We start from the raw sequence: 19108 nt of genomic DNA, 5'->3' as shown, positions 1-19108 counted from the left end.
ATTAACAAACTTTGTATACTAATTTAATGAAACAGTTAAATTAATCTGATAATAGATATTCCAATTGTATAAAAATTTGTCGGAATTGGAATACGCATAAAAAATGTACTCCTATCGCTTTGATTCAGTTTGTTGGACAAAGAGAAAAACTTTTTTTTTACTTTTTAATTATCATTTGCATTTTACAACATTATTTTTCTTTATTTTAAAATTAACCTTCTTCTGTTGGTATATAGATAATCTTTTTCTATTTTTCTATTCTTTTTTTTTTTAATTTAATTTTTTATAATTTTTTTTTTCTTTTTTTTTTTTTACTATTTAATAACTTGCATTGGCTATGAATTTTGACTTCTTTTTCTTGAATGTTTCTTTTCCTTTTTCTCTCGTATATTATCAATGGTTATTATTTATTATATTTTCTAATCAGACTTTTTATTTACTCATTTATCGATGTGCAAATATATTTGTTTATTATTTTTTTGTTTTTTTTTTTGATTAACATTTGTTTCCATTTTTTCTTTCAATTTTCTTATTGAAATATTATATTTCGTTGGTCGTTTTTATTTATTACGTTTTTCTTAATTTTAATTTTATATCAAACATTACGTGATCGTTTCAATGTTTCGATATACAAATAATGAAAATTTATTTTATATGTTTATAAATTTTTTATATAATAAATGCACCCACTTATCATTCTTACAAATAAGACAAATAATTTATGTTAATAAGACAAATAATTTACGATAAATAAATATGACAATAATTATTTCTCGATATTGATTATTGAAATATAATTAATGATTTTACAATAATTAAAAAAGAAAAAAACAATACAGACGATATTGACATAACATCTAGGATTTACCGGAAAGCTCATTTTGGTTTTTATGTAAGTAAAAAAAAAAAAAAAAAAAGAAAAAAAAACTAAAACGTTTTTGCCAATACCAAATTTTGTTATCGTATATGTACGTAATTTATCAATAAAACAATAATAAGAAAAGATAAAAAAAATGAAAAACAAATTGAATCCATATTTGTTTTCAACTTTGAAAATATTAATCACTTACGTTTGAATTTACATATTATTAATAACAATAATATAATTATAAATTAATAATAATTATAATTTTAATTATTTTAATAAATTTTATTATCGTCATTATTATTATTATTTTTATCCAATCACATTTACGTGTGATAATAAATAAGATCAAAGATAATTGACCTTCTTTTATTTATTAAAAGAATCAAACAATTGATATATCCGTCAAAATTCTTTTAACATTTAAATACTAATTTTGTTTATAAAAGGAAAAAATTGATGAGATTTGTTCGATCGTTTTAAAATCGTATTTATATATTTTATAACGTCAGTACAAATCAACGTTTATCTTCGTACGAAGGAAGTCGATATAAAGCCAAAAAAAAAAGAAAAAAAGAAAATAAACAAATAAATAAAATAAAAATTTTTACTATTTAATCGATTTTACTTTAATCCCATTTACAAAAATGTTCGTAGTACCGATAAATATCCCATCGAAGTTTTGACGATCTGCAAATATCAAAAAAAAAAAAAAAGGAAATAATGATAATAATGAAAATAACAATTGTATCGTTGTTTCAAAATAAAAAAAAAAAAAAAAGAAAAAAATAAAAAAAAAAAACCAAAATCTTTCAAAGTATACTTACGTCTGTGAAAATGGTCAAAGATAAGACGACAAATTTGCCAGATGTTAAAAATTGAGGCTTTTTCGTTCGTATCATACAAATGAGAATAAATTTCGAATCCGTTGCCGATAAATTATACCAGTCATAATTGTAAATGGCATTACCAAAATTGGTACTCTAATTGAATAAAACGAATGACATTAATGAGATAATTGATATTTCAATTAAGATATTATCAAGGTAAATTGTTTTATATACTTCCTGAATAAGACATTCGCCAATGTAACAATAAATAAAAAGTGTGTTTATCACGCAAAATCCATATGAAATGAACAAAAACAATGCTATATTATCTTTCGTTTCTTTACTCTAAAAATTGAAAATAAGAAAAAGCATTAATTAGTTGTTATCATGTAAATTAAGGACGTACATGATACTTTTTGAATAGAAAACATGATCAATTTTTTTTTTCTTTTTTTTTTTTTTTTTCTATATCCTTTCAATACACACAGTTAGTAAAAATGATAGATTAAAATTTTGGATTACAAAATTCTCGAAAATGATCCTGGAATCGATGATTCATTAAGAGTATACACAAAGATAATTGTTATCTGTTTATAAATTTAAACTTCATATGTATTGTTTTTTTTTTTATTTTTTTATTTTTTTTTTTTTTTTTTTTATTAATTGTAACCTAAAAAACTTCAACATCTGTATCCAAAATTTCGTGAAAATTACTCAATCGAGAGATTTCAAAATTGTCGTTCATTATCTGCATCATTAAATTTAGGATTTCTTGTCGACTCGATTTTTTTTACGAAGTACTACTTTTTTTTTTTTTTTTTTTTCAAAAGTGCAATGCTGTCGACAAATAGAAAAATAATATAAACGTTCATTATTTTACGTATAAAAATTTAATTTCCAAAATTCGATTCAAACAGATATACTCGTTTTACTCTTATATTTTAAGAATTATATTATGTTGGAAACTATGAAACGGGTATTTTTGTTTATTTATTTATTCTTATTCAACGCCCGTTTCATAGTTTCCAATTTAATATATAAGTATCAGATTGGAAACTATGAAACGGGCGTTTTTGTTTACTTATTTATTTTCATTCAATGCCCGTTTCATAGTTTCCAACCTAATACATGCACAAATTATTATCTTTTTATTTTAATTAATGATCATTGAAATTATCGTAAGTAATGAATTTTTGCAATATATCCATCCCAACGTACGTTTATCCATCATTTTTCATTATTTTTGATTAAACAAATTATTAATTTATTTAATTTAATTATTAATTTAATCTTTAACGTTAATTTAATTATTAATTTAATCTTTAACGTTAGTCCTATCATGCAAAGAAAATATTTATTTTAATAAATTATGCAGATATGTAAAGATTAAAAATTTGACAAAATATATTATAGAAATATATTCGTTTTTTCTATTTTTTTTTTTTTGCTCTAAAGTTATGTACGTCCTTATGATGAAAAAGGAAAAAAAGAAAATTATTCGCTTTTATGTGTACCATTAATAAATGATAACCGGAAATACAAAGATGTATGGTGGTACCTAATAGTTGTTGCATAATCACGATGTTAAAATTATCTTCCAATCTTTCCGCCAATCTGAAATATTTCATGTAAAAATTAGAAATAATATCTTACGATAGAGTTCCGTATAATTTTTTGTCTTTTAAACGATTTAAAAAAATTTGGAAAAAAACGAAACAATCATTACGATGTCATTCATACTGAAATATATATTTCTTTGTTTATATTAGGTTGGTGCGAATGAAATGTCGGATTCTTAAGTGAATATATTAAAGAAAATCCGACATTTCATACGCACCAACCTAATATATTTGTTTCTTTTTTTGCCGATATATTTTATGACATGTACCAGGTTAAAATTAGTAAATACGTAATCAAATGATATTATTATATAATATATATTTATATAATAATTATTAATATATCATTACGATGTCATTCATACAGAAATATATATTTCTTTGTTTATATATTTGTTTCTTTTTTTGCCGATATATTTTATGACACGTAGCAGGTTAAAATTAATAAATACGTAATCAAATGATATTATTATATAATATATATTTATATAATAATTATTAATATATTATTACGATGTCATTCATACAGAAATATATATTTCTTTGTTTATATATTTATTTCTTTTTTTGGCGATATATTTTATGACACGTAGCAGGTTAAAATTAATAAATGCGTAATCAAATGATATTATTATATAATATATATTTATATATTAATTATTAATATATTATTACGATGTCATTCATACAGAAATATATATTTCTTTGTTTATATATTTGTTTCTTTTTTTGCCGATATATTTTATGACATGTACCAGGTTAAAATTAATAAATACGTAATCAAATAATATTATTATATAATATATATTTATATAATAATTATTAATATTTATTAATACATATATTAAATATTTTTATATAATCAAATGTATGGTTTACCTTATATTAAATATTTTTATATAATCAAGTGATAGTTTACCTTATCAATCGATAATGTCGTAATACAAGTTTCTTTATACCCTCGTGATAATTTTCCGAATTATTTAATATATCATTCATCTTATGCGACAATATGGCGAATTGTGCGACAATTTGAGTGGACAAATTGACGAACATACAATCAAATCCTACATAACCAAATATGATAGATGGTATGATCATTGTCTGATAAGCACATACCAATGCATAAATCCTATTATCATTCAAATCGATGATAACTAATACTTTATAAGGCAATTGATTACCCATGGAATTATTCTGCTTTGCTGTAAAAAAGAAACGAAGCAAATGAACAAAATATATTTTTAAGAAATGATTAAAATATATTCATATAGAGTTAATGTCCGATATAATGATACGTCATATTGTTCGTGAAATATTACAGGATACTCATAATTAATCGATTAATTTAAAATTAGAGACAGACAGATAGATACAAATTTTATTATATTTTTTTTTTTTTTTTTAGTATTATCTAATCAATCGCACATTTGTCATCTCTTTCGTAATTTTTCAAATACTCGTTCATAAAAATATACATCCAGTGTATAGATAAAAACCATTGACGTTTGGAGATATTTTTTTTTCTTTTTTATAAAAATAAATCTAAACAAATAATAATCCAAATAATATAATATCGAATGAATATCGATGAATTTCGATAGTACATTCTACCTAAGTCGATTTATTATTTTCTCAGCTCGTTTTTTTATTTTTTTTTTTTTAGTCGGCATAGATTTTCAGTTCCGCACCAGTGTCGGTCCATTTTTTTCAACAATTGATTAAGTAACCTTTTCAATTGTGAATAATAAACATCAACGACAATTGATTATGACAATACAAAATAAATTATGCCATTGCAGTACGTGCAACTAGACCTAATTTAAATGTGGATATAGCTTGTTGATTTTGAAGATCATTGATTAGTATCGTTACAAATTCCTATATAGCACTCATTTCTCATCGATCGAATCGATTATGCTAATGGATCGCCTTGTTGTTTGGTCAATAACAATGTACAAATTTTTTCTCGTTGATTTTTTGATTTTATAAAAGGTTTTTTTTTTTGCATTGTTGACTATCCCAAATGTGTCAGCTGTTCTACGTACTATTAATTTTGGATCCAACTCGAACAATTACGATAATAATTTTAAAACAATATTATTATTAAATTCTTCAGATCGTTCAAGTGGACGATCATGTTCAAAAAATCTAAATGATGGCTGATCAAATTTTTTGAATCAACTTTCGCACTTACTGATCTTTATTTATCACAATATTTATTGTTGTTACGATTATTGCGTTAAATCCTAATCGAAAATATAACAAAATGCAATGATTCATGATTACCTTCGATGCTTGTTAGTACATCAATTTTTTTCTTTTTTTTTTTTTTTTTTTTTTTGAATAATAGAAACCTTTTTGTTTGTTTGTTCATTTATTTCTTTATGATATATACAATAAATATGTAATACATATCGAAACCTTATGTCGAATTGAATTTAATTTACTTATTATGAATATTAAAAATGATTATTGATTTAAATGTGCGAGCTCAATTATTGTAAATATTTTTGCATTTGTATTTGTCACATCAATTAATTTAATAATAAATAAATAAATAAATAAATAAATAAATAAATAGATAAACAAATAGTAATAAAAGGCGTAAAATTAATAATAATGGTATAGAATAAGAAGAAAAAGAAAAAAAAAAAAAAGAATTGAATTACCAATTTGAAGTCCAATCTTAAGTCCATTCACGTAATACAATAATATGGCAAGAGTCATTGAAATGACAGCTGTTAGTATAAAACGTGGTGGTAATTTAGTATACTTGTAGAATATCTCTTTCTCTTCCTTACTCTCGTAATTTTCAGACAATGAGTCCTCTTTGACATCCATCAATAATTTACCCAATGATTCTCTATTGATTCTAATGGTTGTTATTTTCATAAGGGTCATCGATAGAATAATATTTTCCGATATATTCGATACGACGTTGTCGATAGTTTTTGGAGAATAAATCAAATGTGCTAATGTTAAGGAACAATGAATCGAAAGATATATGAAAAAGAAGAGAAAAATCGGATCATAGATCTTCAATGGCCAAACTCCCACGCATTTTAAAAGCTTTGTATTCCAATTGTATGCTCTGATAACATTGGCAATTCCTATTTCCTATAATGAAAAAATTAAATTGTTTAATTTACTAAATTAGTTTACGATTCTAAATGTATTTCATTATAATTATTATAATTATATATACATTTATATATAATTAATATATTAATATATTAATATATATATATATGTAGTATAAATATAATTATATATTAATTATAAATATAATATATATATATAGAATAAATATTATAATATCGATGCATATATATATATATATAGATTATTGTTGTAAATATATATATTTATTTGTTCATTGTATTTCATTTATGGTAATATATATATATACGTTCATAATAATATCTTTATTGTTATTATATTAATATATCAATATGTACATATATATAATTATAAATATAATTATATATACATATATGTATATATGTGTATAATTATACATGTATATTGTGTGTATGTATATATTTATATAAATTATAAACATAATTATATCTATTACATTATAATATATATATATATTTATATTTTTAATTATAATATATTATTATATTATAATTATAGTAAATTTTATATAATTATATTTATAATTATAATATATTATTATAAATATAATTATCAATTTATATATATATTATTTTGCTTGTATAATAATAATAATATATATATATATATATATAATTATATAATTAAATTAAATATTAAAATTAAACATTGAAACTTAATGTTTTAATATTTAAATATTGAAAAATAATATTTGAATATTACAAATAAAAATTATACATATTGATATTGACACATATAAACACATACGCACACACACGCACGCACGCACACACATATATATAAATATATATGCCACTTTATCAATCTATATACTCATTCTTTATTATATTATACCGGATGTTCAAAATAAAGCCTTATAAATTTTTTGTTTCGCCAACAAAATATATTTGAAAAAAATTGTTCAGATTAAAAGTTATCAGATAATGAATAGAATAATATTATACTATTCATTATTTTTATATATTATAAGCTTTTTAAGTCCGTTTAAGCTTAACTTTACTTTTCTTAAATGCGAGCCTTTATTTTTTTATAATAAAAACTTATTATTCGTTATTAATAAGATGAGAACAAAAAAGAATAAATAAATTATTAATGAAATATTGTTTCTTTTTTTTTTTTTTTTTTATCGAAAAATAAAGTCGACCTTCAGATTAAACTTTCAGTTAAAACTTTCAGTTAAAACTTCCAATTAAATAAAAAACAAGAAATATCATAATATTTCTTTTATTTAAATCAAATGACACTTGTTAGAACAATTTTTCTCAAAAATGCTACGTTTTCGAGATAAAAATTTTTTAATGTATTCTTTTGAACACCCGATATATTGTCCATTAGAAATTTTACAATTCTATTATTCACCGAATTAAATGTATAATTATTAGACATCATCGGTTCATATTTTTCATTATATTCACGTGCGTATATTTAACATAAAAATTTCATTCCTTCGAAATTTTTATTCGTAAAATTAAATAATTCCTTACGATCAAAAAAATCAAACGTCAAAGGCAGAAAGCATAACGATAAAATTGTAGAATAAAAAAAGAAACAAAAAAAAAGTAAAGAAAAAAGTACCAAGCGAAACGTCACAGAATTTTCGGCGAAGTATAAAATTGTAAAGAATAAAAAAGTCAATGATATCTGTACGCTTATAAATGAAATTACTATTACAACAAAAATATACATATAATAAAGAAATATTCGCAAAATAAAATTTCACAAAAATAATTTCCAATTGAGATAAACGTTGAACACATAGATCGATGGAAAATCATTTCCTATCATTACGTAGGATATCCATGGCACTTATTGGCGTCGTATATACGATCGTCGTATATTCGACATGAGACTCGTTTTACGGTTAGAAAAAAAAGAGGAAAAAAAATAAAACAAAAAATAAAAACAAAACCAAACCATGCTCTTTATCTTACTTCTATCCTATCCTTTCCCATTTTATCCCTTCGAAGGTTCGCGACAGACTGACGGTAAAACGAACGAGCGTCCTCCCTGGTAAACTTTGTTTGATAAATCCTTTAGATTCGCGTGCAAAGGGATTGATTGAATAGTTAATCTCAAATATACGAAAATAATATTGAGAAAGAACTTGTCTCTCAATCCCTACTAACAATGAGTTCAATCATTTCGTCGTTACGATCATCGATTATGTAAAATGGATAGAATGGGTGATGGTGAATAGTAGCTCGCAGCACCCTTCGACTCTTTCTCTCTCTCTCTCTCTCTCTCTCTCTCTCTCTCTCTCTCTCTCTCTCTCTCTCTCTCTCTCTTTCTCTGTTTCGAGTAGGTATAAAAAACTTGAACTCACCCCTTCGGTTAGCCTCGTAAAACATATCAGTACATTTTTATAACCCTCGTCGAAAAACTTTGTCGAAACTCTATTTATCGGTCATTGAGATTATTCTCTTTTTTCTTTTTGCTTTTTCTTTTTTTTTTCTTTTTTCTTTTTTCTTTTGCTTCTATTTTTGGAAAAAAGATTGAAAATGATCATGGTTTCTAGAAGAAAAGTGGTAACCGGTTTATTCATTCACCCCTGGTATACTCCTTCATTCCGGTCATTGGTCATAGTTCGAAGTTTATCAAATTACATCTATTATCTTATAGTTTCTGCATCGCTACTACTTATCCCCACCCTTACCTTCTTCACTTTACGTTCGTTCTTTCATCACCTTCAGTTCTATGTGATACAGTTAACGAGAAAAGACATTAGATCGTTAGTTGATGTATTAGAAAAGTTTTGATGATTTAGAAAAGAAAAGAGAAGAAAAATCTGTATCTTCTTTCTTAACGAAACATATAATAAAAATTCTCGAATAATTAATGAGATAAATTATTATTGACGTTATCCTTTTATAGAAATTTTCACGTTATTAGAATGATTGTGGTGGGTGGGAGAGGGGCGAGGGGGGATGGGGAGTTTATGTAAGCCCGTATGTGATTTTTGAACAACGAAAGGAATACTTTTGTTTTTAGTTTTTTTTTTGTATTATCAGTTTGTCATTATTTTCAATATATGATTATTGGTCGAATTAAAGAAAACCTTGTTTAATTTTTTTTTTTTTTTTTTTTTTTTTTTTTTTTTTTTTTTTTTTTTTTTTTTATAAATCATTCATGAAGATTAAACTTTTCTTTAATCTGATAAAATATTTTAAGAATTTAATTTGGCAAAATAAAATTGAATGTCATTCAATTATTATTTTTTATTTATTATTTAATTGTTCATTTATATATCGATAATACATATACATATATATATATATATCGATAAAAAATAATTTACACGCACACACACACACACACATATAATATTGTATATGTATATGTATATGAATATTATTATTAAAATTTTCAATTAATTATCAGTAAATGATTATTTCGAAATGCTATTGTCAAAAAATTATTGACAATAATTCGTAACACTTGTTTCAATCATTTATGTGCTCACATATGTGTCTATTTATTTTTCACTTATCATTTAATTATCTAATAATTATTTAAATTATTTATATTTAATAATTTAATTATGTATCGATCAAAAAAAAAAAAAAAAAAAAAGAAAGAGAAAGAAATTAGATATTTCTTTTTTCGAAATTTTTTAAATAATCCAGAAAACAAACAAATATTTGTTATGAACGCTATCGTAATATTTCGATTCTAATTTTTATATAAATTATTTCAGATTGACGGAAATATTAGAAAATAAATTCAACATTGCGATCATGAAACATCAATTATTACCATCCTAATTCCGGTTACATTTTATGGTAAATATACAAACGAATAATTTCTTTTTCGTTTTCTTTTTTTTTTTTTCTTTTTTTCTTTTTTTATTTTTTTTTTACATTTTAAGAACGTACATAATTTCTTCGCAAAACAATAGAAATACTTTTTTTAATATTTACTCATCTTCTTTTCGTTTACAAATCGGCTTAATATATTGAAATTAATTTTTCTTTGTATGAAAGGACTTAATTTAAAGATTAAATTAATTAATTTTTTTAATTAAAAATAATCACAATTCGATAAGTATTGATAATAAATATATACAAAAGTTTGTAATTTTTTATTTACGATAATTTCTACGACGATCAATTAAACTAAAATGAAAATAATTCATTTTTAAAAAATAATATTAACAACGAATTCTTCTTGAAACAAATTTTTGAAATTATATAAAATGGCGAACGTTTATATTTTCTTTTTTTTTTTTACTGCTCATCGAAAAAGAGAACACTTCCGTTTCTGATTTAAAAAAAAAAAAAAAACAAAAAAAAAACTTAACACTTCGGAAAGAAAATCGAATTGACAGGAAATGTTTAATTTAATGCAAATAATGATCGAAAAATTTGTAATCAACCAGTTCAGTGATTTATAAGAATTTTTTGATATCAAGATTACAATTTTTTTTTCAAATTGTAATTACAAAAAAAAATGAATCTAAAGTTTCCCGTTAGATTTACAAAAAAAATTAACAATTATTTCATTATTTTTATATACTCACAATGAATCATCAAATGTAGAACCATCTATAATGAATCTTCGATCATTGAAAAAAATGTTTAATTGGCATTGATGTTCATGTTTATGAAATAATTTATGAATAAGACTCTTTTACAATATTTTGCAGATCACGTTTGGCCATAGTTGTGCAAGAACCATCACTTCTTCTGTGGCAAACTGACCTAACGAACGAATCAATTTCCATATCCAACACATTACATTATTTTGAAGATGGATGATATTCCTTGATTAAAAAGTATCCTTAGTTAAATCATCATTGATTAATTTCTTCAAAACATTTATCAAGATCGTGTAAATAATAATAATATATAGGATGCAGATTTGTGAAATTGTAATGATGAAATTATTATCAAATGAATGGTCATAAAATTTATTTCTACTTTATCGACGGATCGACGTTACTCGTAAATTTATTGTAAATATGTCTTAATGGTTCACGTTACATTTTTCGTCTATCGGTTATCAATTTTGGATTATGAATATTTTTTTTTTTTTTTTTTTTTCATTACTAACAAATTTTACTTATATGCTTGTAGATATTATTGCTGTGGAAATGCGTTAAAATAAAAAACTATTGAGAACGGAAAGGAAGAATTATGATGATGGAACTCCGCCATATTTTATAATCAGAAGGTTTAAATGTATATTCATGAAATTATAGAATTTCAGAAAATGTAGGAAAAAGAATTCATTTTTTTTTTCTTGATAGATCCTTGAATGGAAATTTTGTATTTAGCAATAATTGATAAGCAGATCAAGGCAAATAAAAGTAATCTTTATAAATTATTTGAATCATATGTGTATATATATATAAATTTTTTTTTTTTTTATATTAATAAAAGAATCAATCAATTTAGAAAGATATTGAATTATAATGAGATATGATAGTGATCTTAATAATATATGGACGAATTAGGATAAGAAGAATGTCTTCATAGAAGTGTTCGTAGTACTGACAGATATCCCATCGTAGTTTTGAGAATCTATTAAAACAGATTAACGATTAACACATTGTAATATTGATTTAAATGTAAATTGTGGATTTTTTTTTTTTTTTTTTTTTTTTGAATACTTACGTCGGTAAAGGAGGCCAATGATAGAACGAAAAATTTACCGGAAGTAAGCTGTTGTGGTTTCTTCATTCGCAACATACAAATGTTAACCATTTTTAAGTTCATTGGTGATACGTTATACCACTCGTAACGATAAAATGCATTGCTCAGGTTTGAACTCTAAATTTTTCAAACAATTTCAATGATTATTATAAATATAAAGAGATTGATATATCACGTAGTATCTTATCGAATTTGATCGCAATAAATTTGTTTCCTTTTTTTCTTTTTTTTCAAATTATTATAGATTACTTTCATATGACTCGCAAATATTTTTTTAATAAAAAGAAATCATATTAAGTTTGATCAAATTTCTGACTTGATTAAATGAAAATAATTTTAACATCATATATGCGTAAGGATACATTGTAAAATTTCAAAATGAAAAGGAATACAAAATTATTTCTTTTGTCATAAAATTAATCTAAAGACACTTCATCGAATGTTTTAATTGAAATTTTATAATAATTCTTAAAAAATAATATATTTTTTGTTTTCTTTTTTTTTTCTTTTTTTTTTTTTTTTTTTTTTTTTTCAGTAAATGAACCATTGAATATTTTTGATTTGAAAATTTCTCCGATCTGATGATTCGTTTAAATAAATATTACAAATAAAAGTTTGTACGCGTTTTAAAGGATAAAGTGATATAATCAAAATGAGACACACTGTATACGAAAAATAATATGTATAAAAATATTTATATTTTTCAATCAATTATATAAATATTTATATTTTTCAGTCAATTTAATAACTCATTTCAATTTGTTTCGTATTTAATATTTCAGAAAAGATTTATCAATTGATTTTATACCATGAAATATTTAATTAATAATATCATTTGATGTATTCAAAAAAAAAAAAAAAAATAATTAATAATTATTAATATTAAATAAAATATTGAACGATTCTAAATATATCTAATATTACATTTTCATTAAATTTCATTAAAGTATCAAAATAAAAATCACACATTTATTAATAAATTATTATTCTTTATGAAAGTGATTCCTATATTTTTTTTTTTCCTTTTTTTTTTCATTTCTTTCGTAAAATCAAATAAATATCAATTAATAACAATAAGAAATTTTACGAGAATGAATATATTTATTAGAAATTAAAATATTATTAATAAGAATTAAATAATTCTATTGACAATCAAATTAAATAGGATTAAATAAGACGTATCTCGTGAATTAATTTCAATTACTTCTTGAATAAGACACTCGCCGATGTAACAATAAGTAAACAATGTACTTAGGACGCCAAAAGCATACGAATAAAATAGAATCAATGTTATTCCTTCTTTGCTTACTGTGCTCTGGAAAAAAAAAATGTAAACATTAAAAGAAAAAGAAAAAAAAAAAAAAAAAAGAAAAAAAAAGAAAAAACAAAGGGAAACGAAATATCAAAAATATTCGGTTACATTAATTCGATTACACAGATCGTATGATGTATATACATTACCAGAAGTGTATTGTAACCAGATATACAAAGTTGTAACGTTGTTCCCATCAATTGTTGCAATATTATTACATTAAAATTATTTTCCAAACTTTCTGCCTGTCTGAAAAAAAAAAGTAAAATAAACAAATGTCCAATAAAATATATAAGATTTTAAGATAATACGATAATAAAATATAAAAAAAATAATTATTTATACATTCGTTAATGAGATTATAATTATTTGTCCAGGCAAATCTTTTTTTTTTTTTTCTTTTTTTTTTTTTCTTATAAAATTAATTGTCACGTTAAAATCGTACAGAAAAGTAATCTAATATATTTGTTACAAATAATATGTAACGTTAATTATTTATATCAGTATGTATTTTGTTGAATAAACAAATGCGTCTTTTTCTTGCTTTTGAAAAAAAAAAAAAAAGAAAAAACATTTCAATTGTCGAAATATTAATTTCGACTACGAAAAAAATATTTCAGACAAAAGTTATTGATATTTTTGCACGTGCGATATGTCATCTTTATAAAAAAAAAAAAAATTGTTTCTATTATAAAAAAAAAAAAAAAAGGGAAAAGCAAATTTGACTTATTAAAAAAACCTGAAAACTTACACGAAGTAAAGAAATTATAATTCCCATGATATTACACCATTAAAAATCTAATAAATCACATTCGAAGAATTTTCAATTGAAAAATTGTCCACGTGTTTATAGAAGTAATAATTTGAAAATTACATCCTATCGAACGTCGCTTTATAACATCGACTGCATTTTATTTATTGAATTGCATCGAGTTCGCAAAAAAAAAACAAAAAAAACAAAAAAAAACAAAAAAAGAAAAGAAACAAAAAATATTCAATTATTATCAAAAAAATGTTCATCCTAATGTTTACCTTATCAATTTGTAATGTTGAAAAACAAGTTTTCTTATATTACGTTGAAAGCCATTAGAGTCGTCGAGAATTTCTCTGATAGTGCAACTGAGAATTCCAAATTGTGCAGTAATATGAAATGCGAGATTGGTAAACAAACAATCGAATCCGACGAAGCCTAATGTAATACACGGTATCACCAACATCTGATAAATGCAGAGACAAATATAGATCCTAATATCGCGTATATCGATTATGGTTCGTGTTTTGTACGGTAGTTTGTAACTCAATGATGAATTTCTTATTGCTGTAACGAATAAAATATAATATAATAATAAAATAATAATAATAATAATAATAATAATAATAATAATAATAATAATAATTTATATAAAATATGTATAAAATAATTTTTAAATGATACACGTATGATTTAATATAATAATATATATGAATTTCATATAATATTGAATATAGAAAATAAAATTAAGATGAATTAATTTGCGATAATTTTCATTAGATAATTTCGATTCGATTTAAAAGATAACATTTGACACTTTCAATATTTATCGAATTATATATTATTATATATTATTTATTATTTATTTGTTATTAATTATTATTTTTTTTCTTTTATTCTTTTTTCTTTTCTTTTTCCTTTTTATTATTGTTATCGTAAATTAATTTAAAAGTTCTTCTTTCTTCCAATTAAAAATTCATTATTATAGTTAATATACTTAATACTCATTACTATAGTTAGTATATTTATTGTTGGATTGTTTCATTTATTTTTTCTTTTTCTTTTTCTTTTCCATTTTTTTTTTTTTTTTTTTATTGAATATTAAAATTGTTTTCATTTGAAGAAAATCGATAGACTTGAATGATAATTGATTAAAACCATTGACATAATTAATCAAAAAAAGAAAAAGAAAAAAAAAAGAAAAAAGTTGAAAGAATACAACATCCCAGAAAAGAAAATATTAAAGAGTCATTAAACTTTCGGTTTTATCAATCGAAAATCCGATCATTTTATTTTACATTATTAAAATATTTTTTTTTTCTACGTGAAAACATGAAACATTGCATTACATGAATATAATATATAAATGTTTTTTTTTTCTCATTTCGTTTGCTCGAAACTAAGAAGATATTCAAAAACGTTTCATAATTTTTATAATCAATTTGTACACGCATATAATTGGATAAAAGAGTAATTAATTTAATAATAAATTATCACTTGTATAAATTTGACAGAACTATTATTACCCATTCGGACGTTAGGCATCAATTCTTGGATGTAATAAAATGCACCGGCAATAGTCATCGTTGGTACTGCTACTAAAAAATAATATTTCGCCAATTTGGTATATTTCATGAAAATGAATCTCTTCTCGATAGTATTGTAATTGTCAACGATAAAATTATTTTGTACTTCGACGAGTAAACGTCTTAATGATCGTCTGTTCATCCAGCACATTGTTATTTTCGTTAGCGTCATTAGGAGTAATACGTTTTCAGTGAAAATTGCCATGTTCACTTCGAAATTGTGTTTACAATGTGTCAATTCGGCAAATGTCAATGAACAATGTAAAAAAAGATAAATAAAGAAAAAGAGAAAAAAGCCATTAGAAATTTCGAGGGGCCAAATTCCAACATATTTCAGTAATAATCTGTTCCATAGTAATGACTTCTTTGCCTCGATTACGTCAATTGTCTGTAATAATAATAATAAATATATTTATATATATATATATATATATATATATATATATATATATATATGTAAAAATTAGTAAATACTTGAAAAAGATATAATGAATTATTAGAAATGAAATAAAGAACATTATTTACTAACTATAATTTAAAAAAAAAATTATATAATGTTATTTTAATAATTTCTTTAATACGATAAAATCGAATAAAGTCGATTGTCTGTAATAATAATAATAATAATAATAATAATAATAATAATAATAATAATAATAATAATAATAATAATAATAATAATAATAATAATAATAATAATAATAATAATAATAATAATAATAATAATAATAACAATGATAATAGTAATAATAATAATAAATAAATATATATATATATAAATTAGTAAATACTTGAAAAAGATATAATGAATTATTAGAAATGAAATAAAGAACATTATTTAATAATTATAATTTAAATAAAAAAATTATATAATGTTATTTTAATGATTTCCTTAATACGATAAAATCGAATAAAGTCGATTGTCTGTAATAATAATAATAATAATAATAATAATAATAATAATAATAATAATAATAAATAAATATATATATATATATAAATTAGTAAATACTTGAAAAAGATATAATAAATTATTAGAAATGAAATAAAGAACATTATTTAGTAACTATAGTCTAAAAAAAAAATTATATGTTATCTTAATGATTTCGTTAATACGATAAAATCGATAGGCGATTATAATAAATAAATAAAAATAAAAAATTGCTTCATTAAAATTTATTTTTTTTTCTTTTTCTTCTTAAAGGAAAATTTTTAAAAATTCTTTTAAATATAGATCTTATAAAGATGCTTTCTAACTGACAAAATTATTTAGAATGATACGAATGATATCATTGATTTGATAAAATCAATAAATTTAATAATAATAATAATAAATATTTTTTATTATATATTAATATATTAAATTTTCATTTAAGATATTTCAATTCTTTTCTTGTTTAAAAAATATCTATATAAAAAATATTTATTATAGATTGTATATTAAATTTTATTAATTTATTATAACACTAATTTTCGAATTTTATTAATAAATTTATTGATAAAAAGAAAATAAAGAAGAAAAAAATATTTATAACTTTGAAGTGACAATTAGGTATAGTAATTTAATTATATATTATATACAATTAATATATGATACACAAATACAATTACAAGTGTTATCAATTATACGATTTATCACTTTTATCTTTAAGTAATTTAAAAAAAGAAAAAAAAAACAAATATATAATCATTACAATTTAACGTATAAAATATCAAGTATATTATTAAGAAAAAGCAATGAGAAAAAAAATAAAAAGAAAAAAAATTATTGCTTTTGTAATTATTACGTTTCTTTTTCTTTTTATTTTAATAATATAAAAAGAAAATATAAAAAATATAAAAAAAATATAAAAGAAAATATACAAAAATACAAAAAATTTTGCAGCAATTATACAAATAAATAAGAAACCAAACAATCGAGATCAATAATTTGAAGATAAAGTTCAACTTCGCTATGTGAAAAAAAAAAAAAAAAGAAAAAAGAAATTGTCGTGAACAAATTTATTAATCAGAAAAAAAAAAGAAAATTCTATATGTATGGCAATCTAAAGAAAAAAAAAGAAAAAAAAAGGCAATACAATACAACAGTCAAATCAATACCAAGATCAATTCTAATTGAATATAATTTATTACTGTCGAAAAAAGGAGAACAAAAAAAAGATATTATAAAATTAATTTCTATCCCATGTCATTATATTAATGATAAAAATCTATATAATAATGACTACGATTCGGCTAATAAAAAAAAAAAAAAAAAATGAAGAAAATAACATGCAAAAAAAAAAAAAAGACACAAATAATACATAGACAATATGTACGTGCAATTTCAAATTAACATACTAGAAAAATGTAATAGTGTAATGGGGTAATAATTATCATTCGTCTTACTTCTATCTCTGTTTCCATCTTATTGCTTTGAAGGTTCACGTTTGACTGACAGGAAAACGATCGATCAACCTCCGTTGTAAACTCCTATTCGAAAAAAAAAAAAAAAAGAAGAAAAAAAAGAAAGAGTTGCAAATGCACGTTTGAATAATATAATCAAAAAGGAGAGAAAAAAAAATTCAAGAAAGTTTGTCCGTGACATTAGACGGGGGTAAAAAAACTTATTAGAAAATTGATCGATTGACTATATCTTCGTTGATACAGGGCTTGACTATCTAATGATAAAATATTTATTCAACTTTAGCCGATGTACGTTGGAAAACATTTAGTGACTACCTCGATAAAAAAAAAAAAGAAAAAAAGAGAGAAAAAAAAAAGAAAACTATTGCTACAACTCTCATTCGTACATTTTCTCTTCCTTTCTTTTTTTTTTTTTTTTCTTTTTTCTTTTCTTTTTTCTACGCCGGTTCATTCGCTCGTAAAAAGGGGGATTGTTGATATCGTCGTTACGAAAGAAAGTTTCACGTGAAGTAACTTTTCCATTGGAGTGTTAGGGTGACAACGATAAAGATCTTCCACCGAGTTTACCCCTTTTTTCTAATAAGTTATATCCTGTTTCCTGGTTATATTCGAAGTTTTTATTTCTATGATGTCCGTCATATGAATAGTATGGAATGAAATAACAGATACTATAACGATCTACTTATCGTTGCTGCATTGAAATTATTAGACAAATGTTAATTGTACGTTGTAAAATGTGTACGATTGAAAGGCATTCGTTCGAATTAATTGATAAGAAAAATATCGATGTGAAAAAGTTTGAAAATATCCATACATTTCCAACGTCTATACCTATATCTTCTTCTATATATCTCTCAATTGTCATAACTTCATGGTGAACTTTGTCCTACGATAATTACGTGCATTATACACACCTTAATACGTCAAGATTGTAATCAATTATC

The 19108-nt window shown here is 22.1% G+C and overlaps 2 protein-coding genes across 3 annotated transcripts; both read right to left on the bottom strand.

The window, feature by feature from the left end:
• Positions 1–1159: 1159 nt before the first annotated feature.
• Positions 1160–8462, bottom strand: LOC124957259 (odorant receptor 4-like). Of its 2 annotated transcripts, none has more exons than XM_047514113.1 (7): positions 8390–8462; positions 5987–6434; positions 4234–4519; positions 3210–3309; positions 1930–2040; positions 1693–1848; positions 1160–1295 (listed from the first exon to the last, which is right to left on the bottom strand). In XM_047514113.1, exons 1-7 carry the CDS (start codon positions 8408–8410, stop codon positions 1251–1253), a joined length of 1167 nt encoding a protein of 388 aa, XP_047370069.1. In that variant the 5' UTR covers positions 8411–8462; the 3' UTR covers positions 1160–1250. The 2 variants fall into 2 exon arrangements, with proteins under 2 accessions (XP_047370069.1, XP_047370068.1); XM_047514112.1 differs by lacking the exon at positions 1160–1295 and adding an exon at positions 1476–1555.
• Positions 8463–11758: 3296 nt separating this feature from the next.
• On the bottom strand, positions 11759–18271 carry LOC124957260 (odorant receptor 22c-like). Its single transcript, XM_047514114.1, has 7 exons — positions 18147–18271; positions 15699–16146; positions 14454–14739; positions 13571–13670; positions 13314–13424; positions 12071–12226; positions 11759–11977 (listed from the first exon to the last, which is right to left on the bottom strand). Exons 1-7 carry the CDS (start codon positions 18162–18164, stop codon positions 11927–11929), a joined length of 1170 nt encoding a protein of 389 aa, XP_047370070.1. The 5' UTR covers positions 18165–18271; the 3' UTR covers positions 11759–11926.
• Between the last annotated feature and the right edge of the window lie 837 nt (positions 18272–19108).

Source organism: Vespa velutina, chromosome 25 (assembly GCF_912470025.1).
Source record: "Vespa velutina chromosome 25, iVesVel2.1, whole genome shotgun sequence".
In the NCBI taxonomy this organism is placed as follows: Eukaryota; Metazoa; Arthropoda; class Insecta; order Hymenoptera; family Vespidae; genus Vespa; species Vespa velutina.
This window is presented reverse-complemented; position numbering and strand designations above follow the sequence as displayed.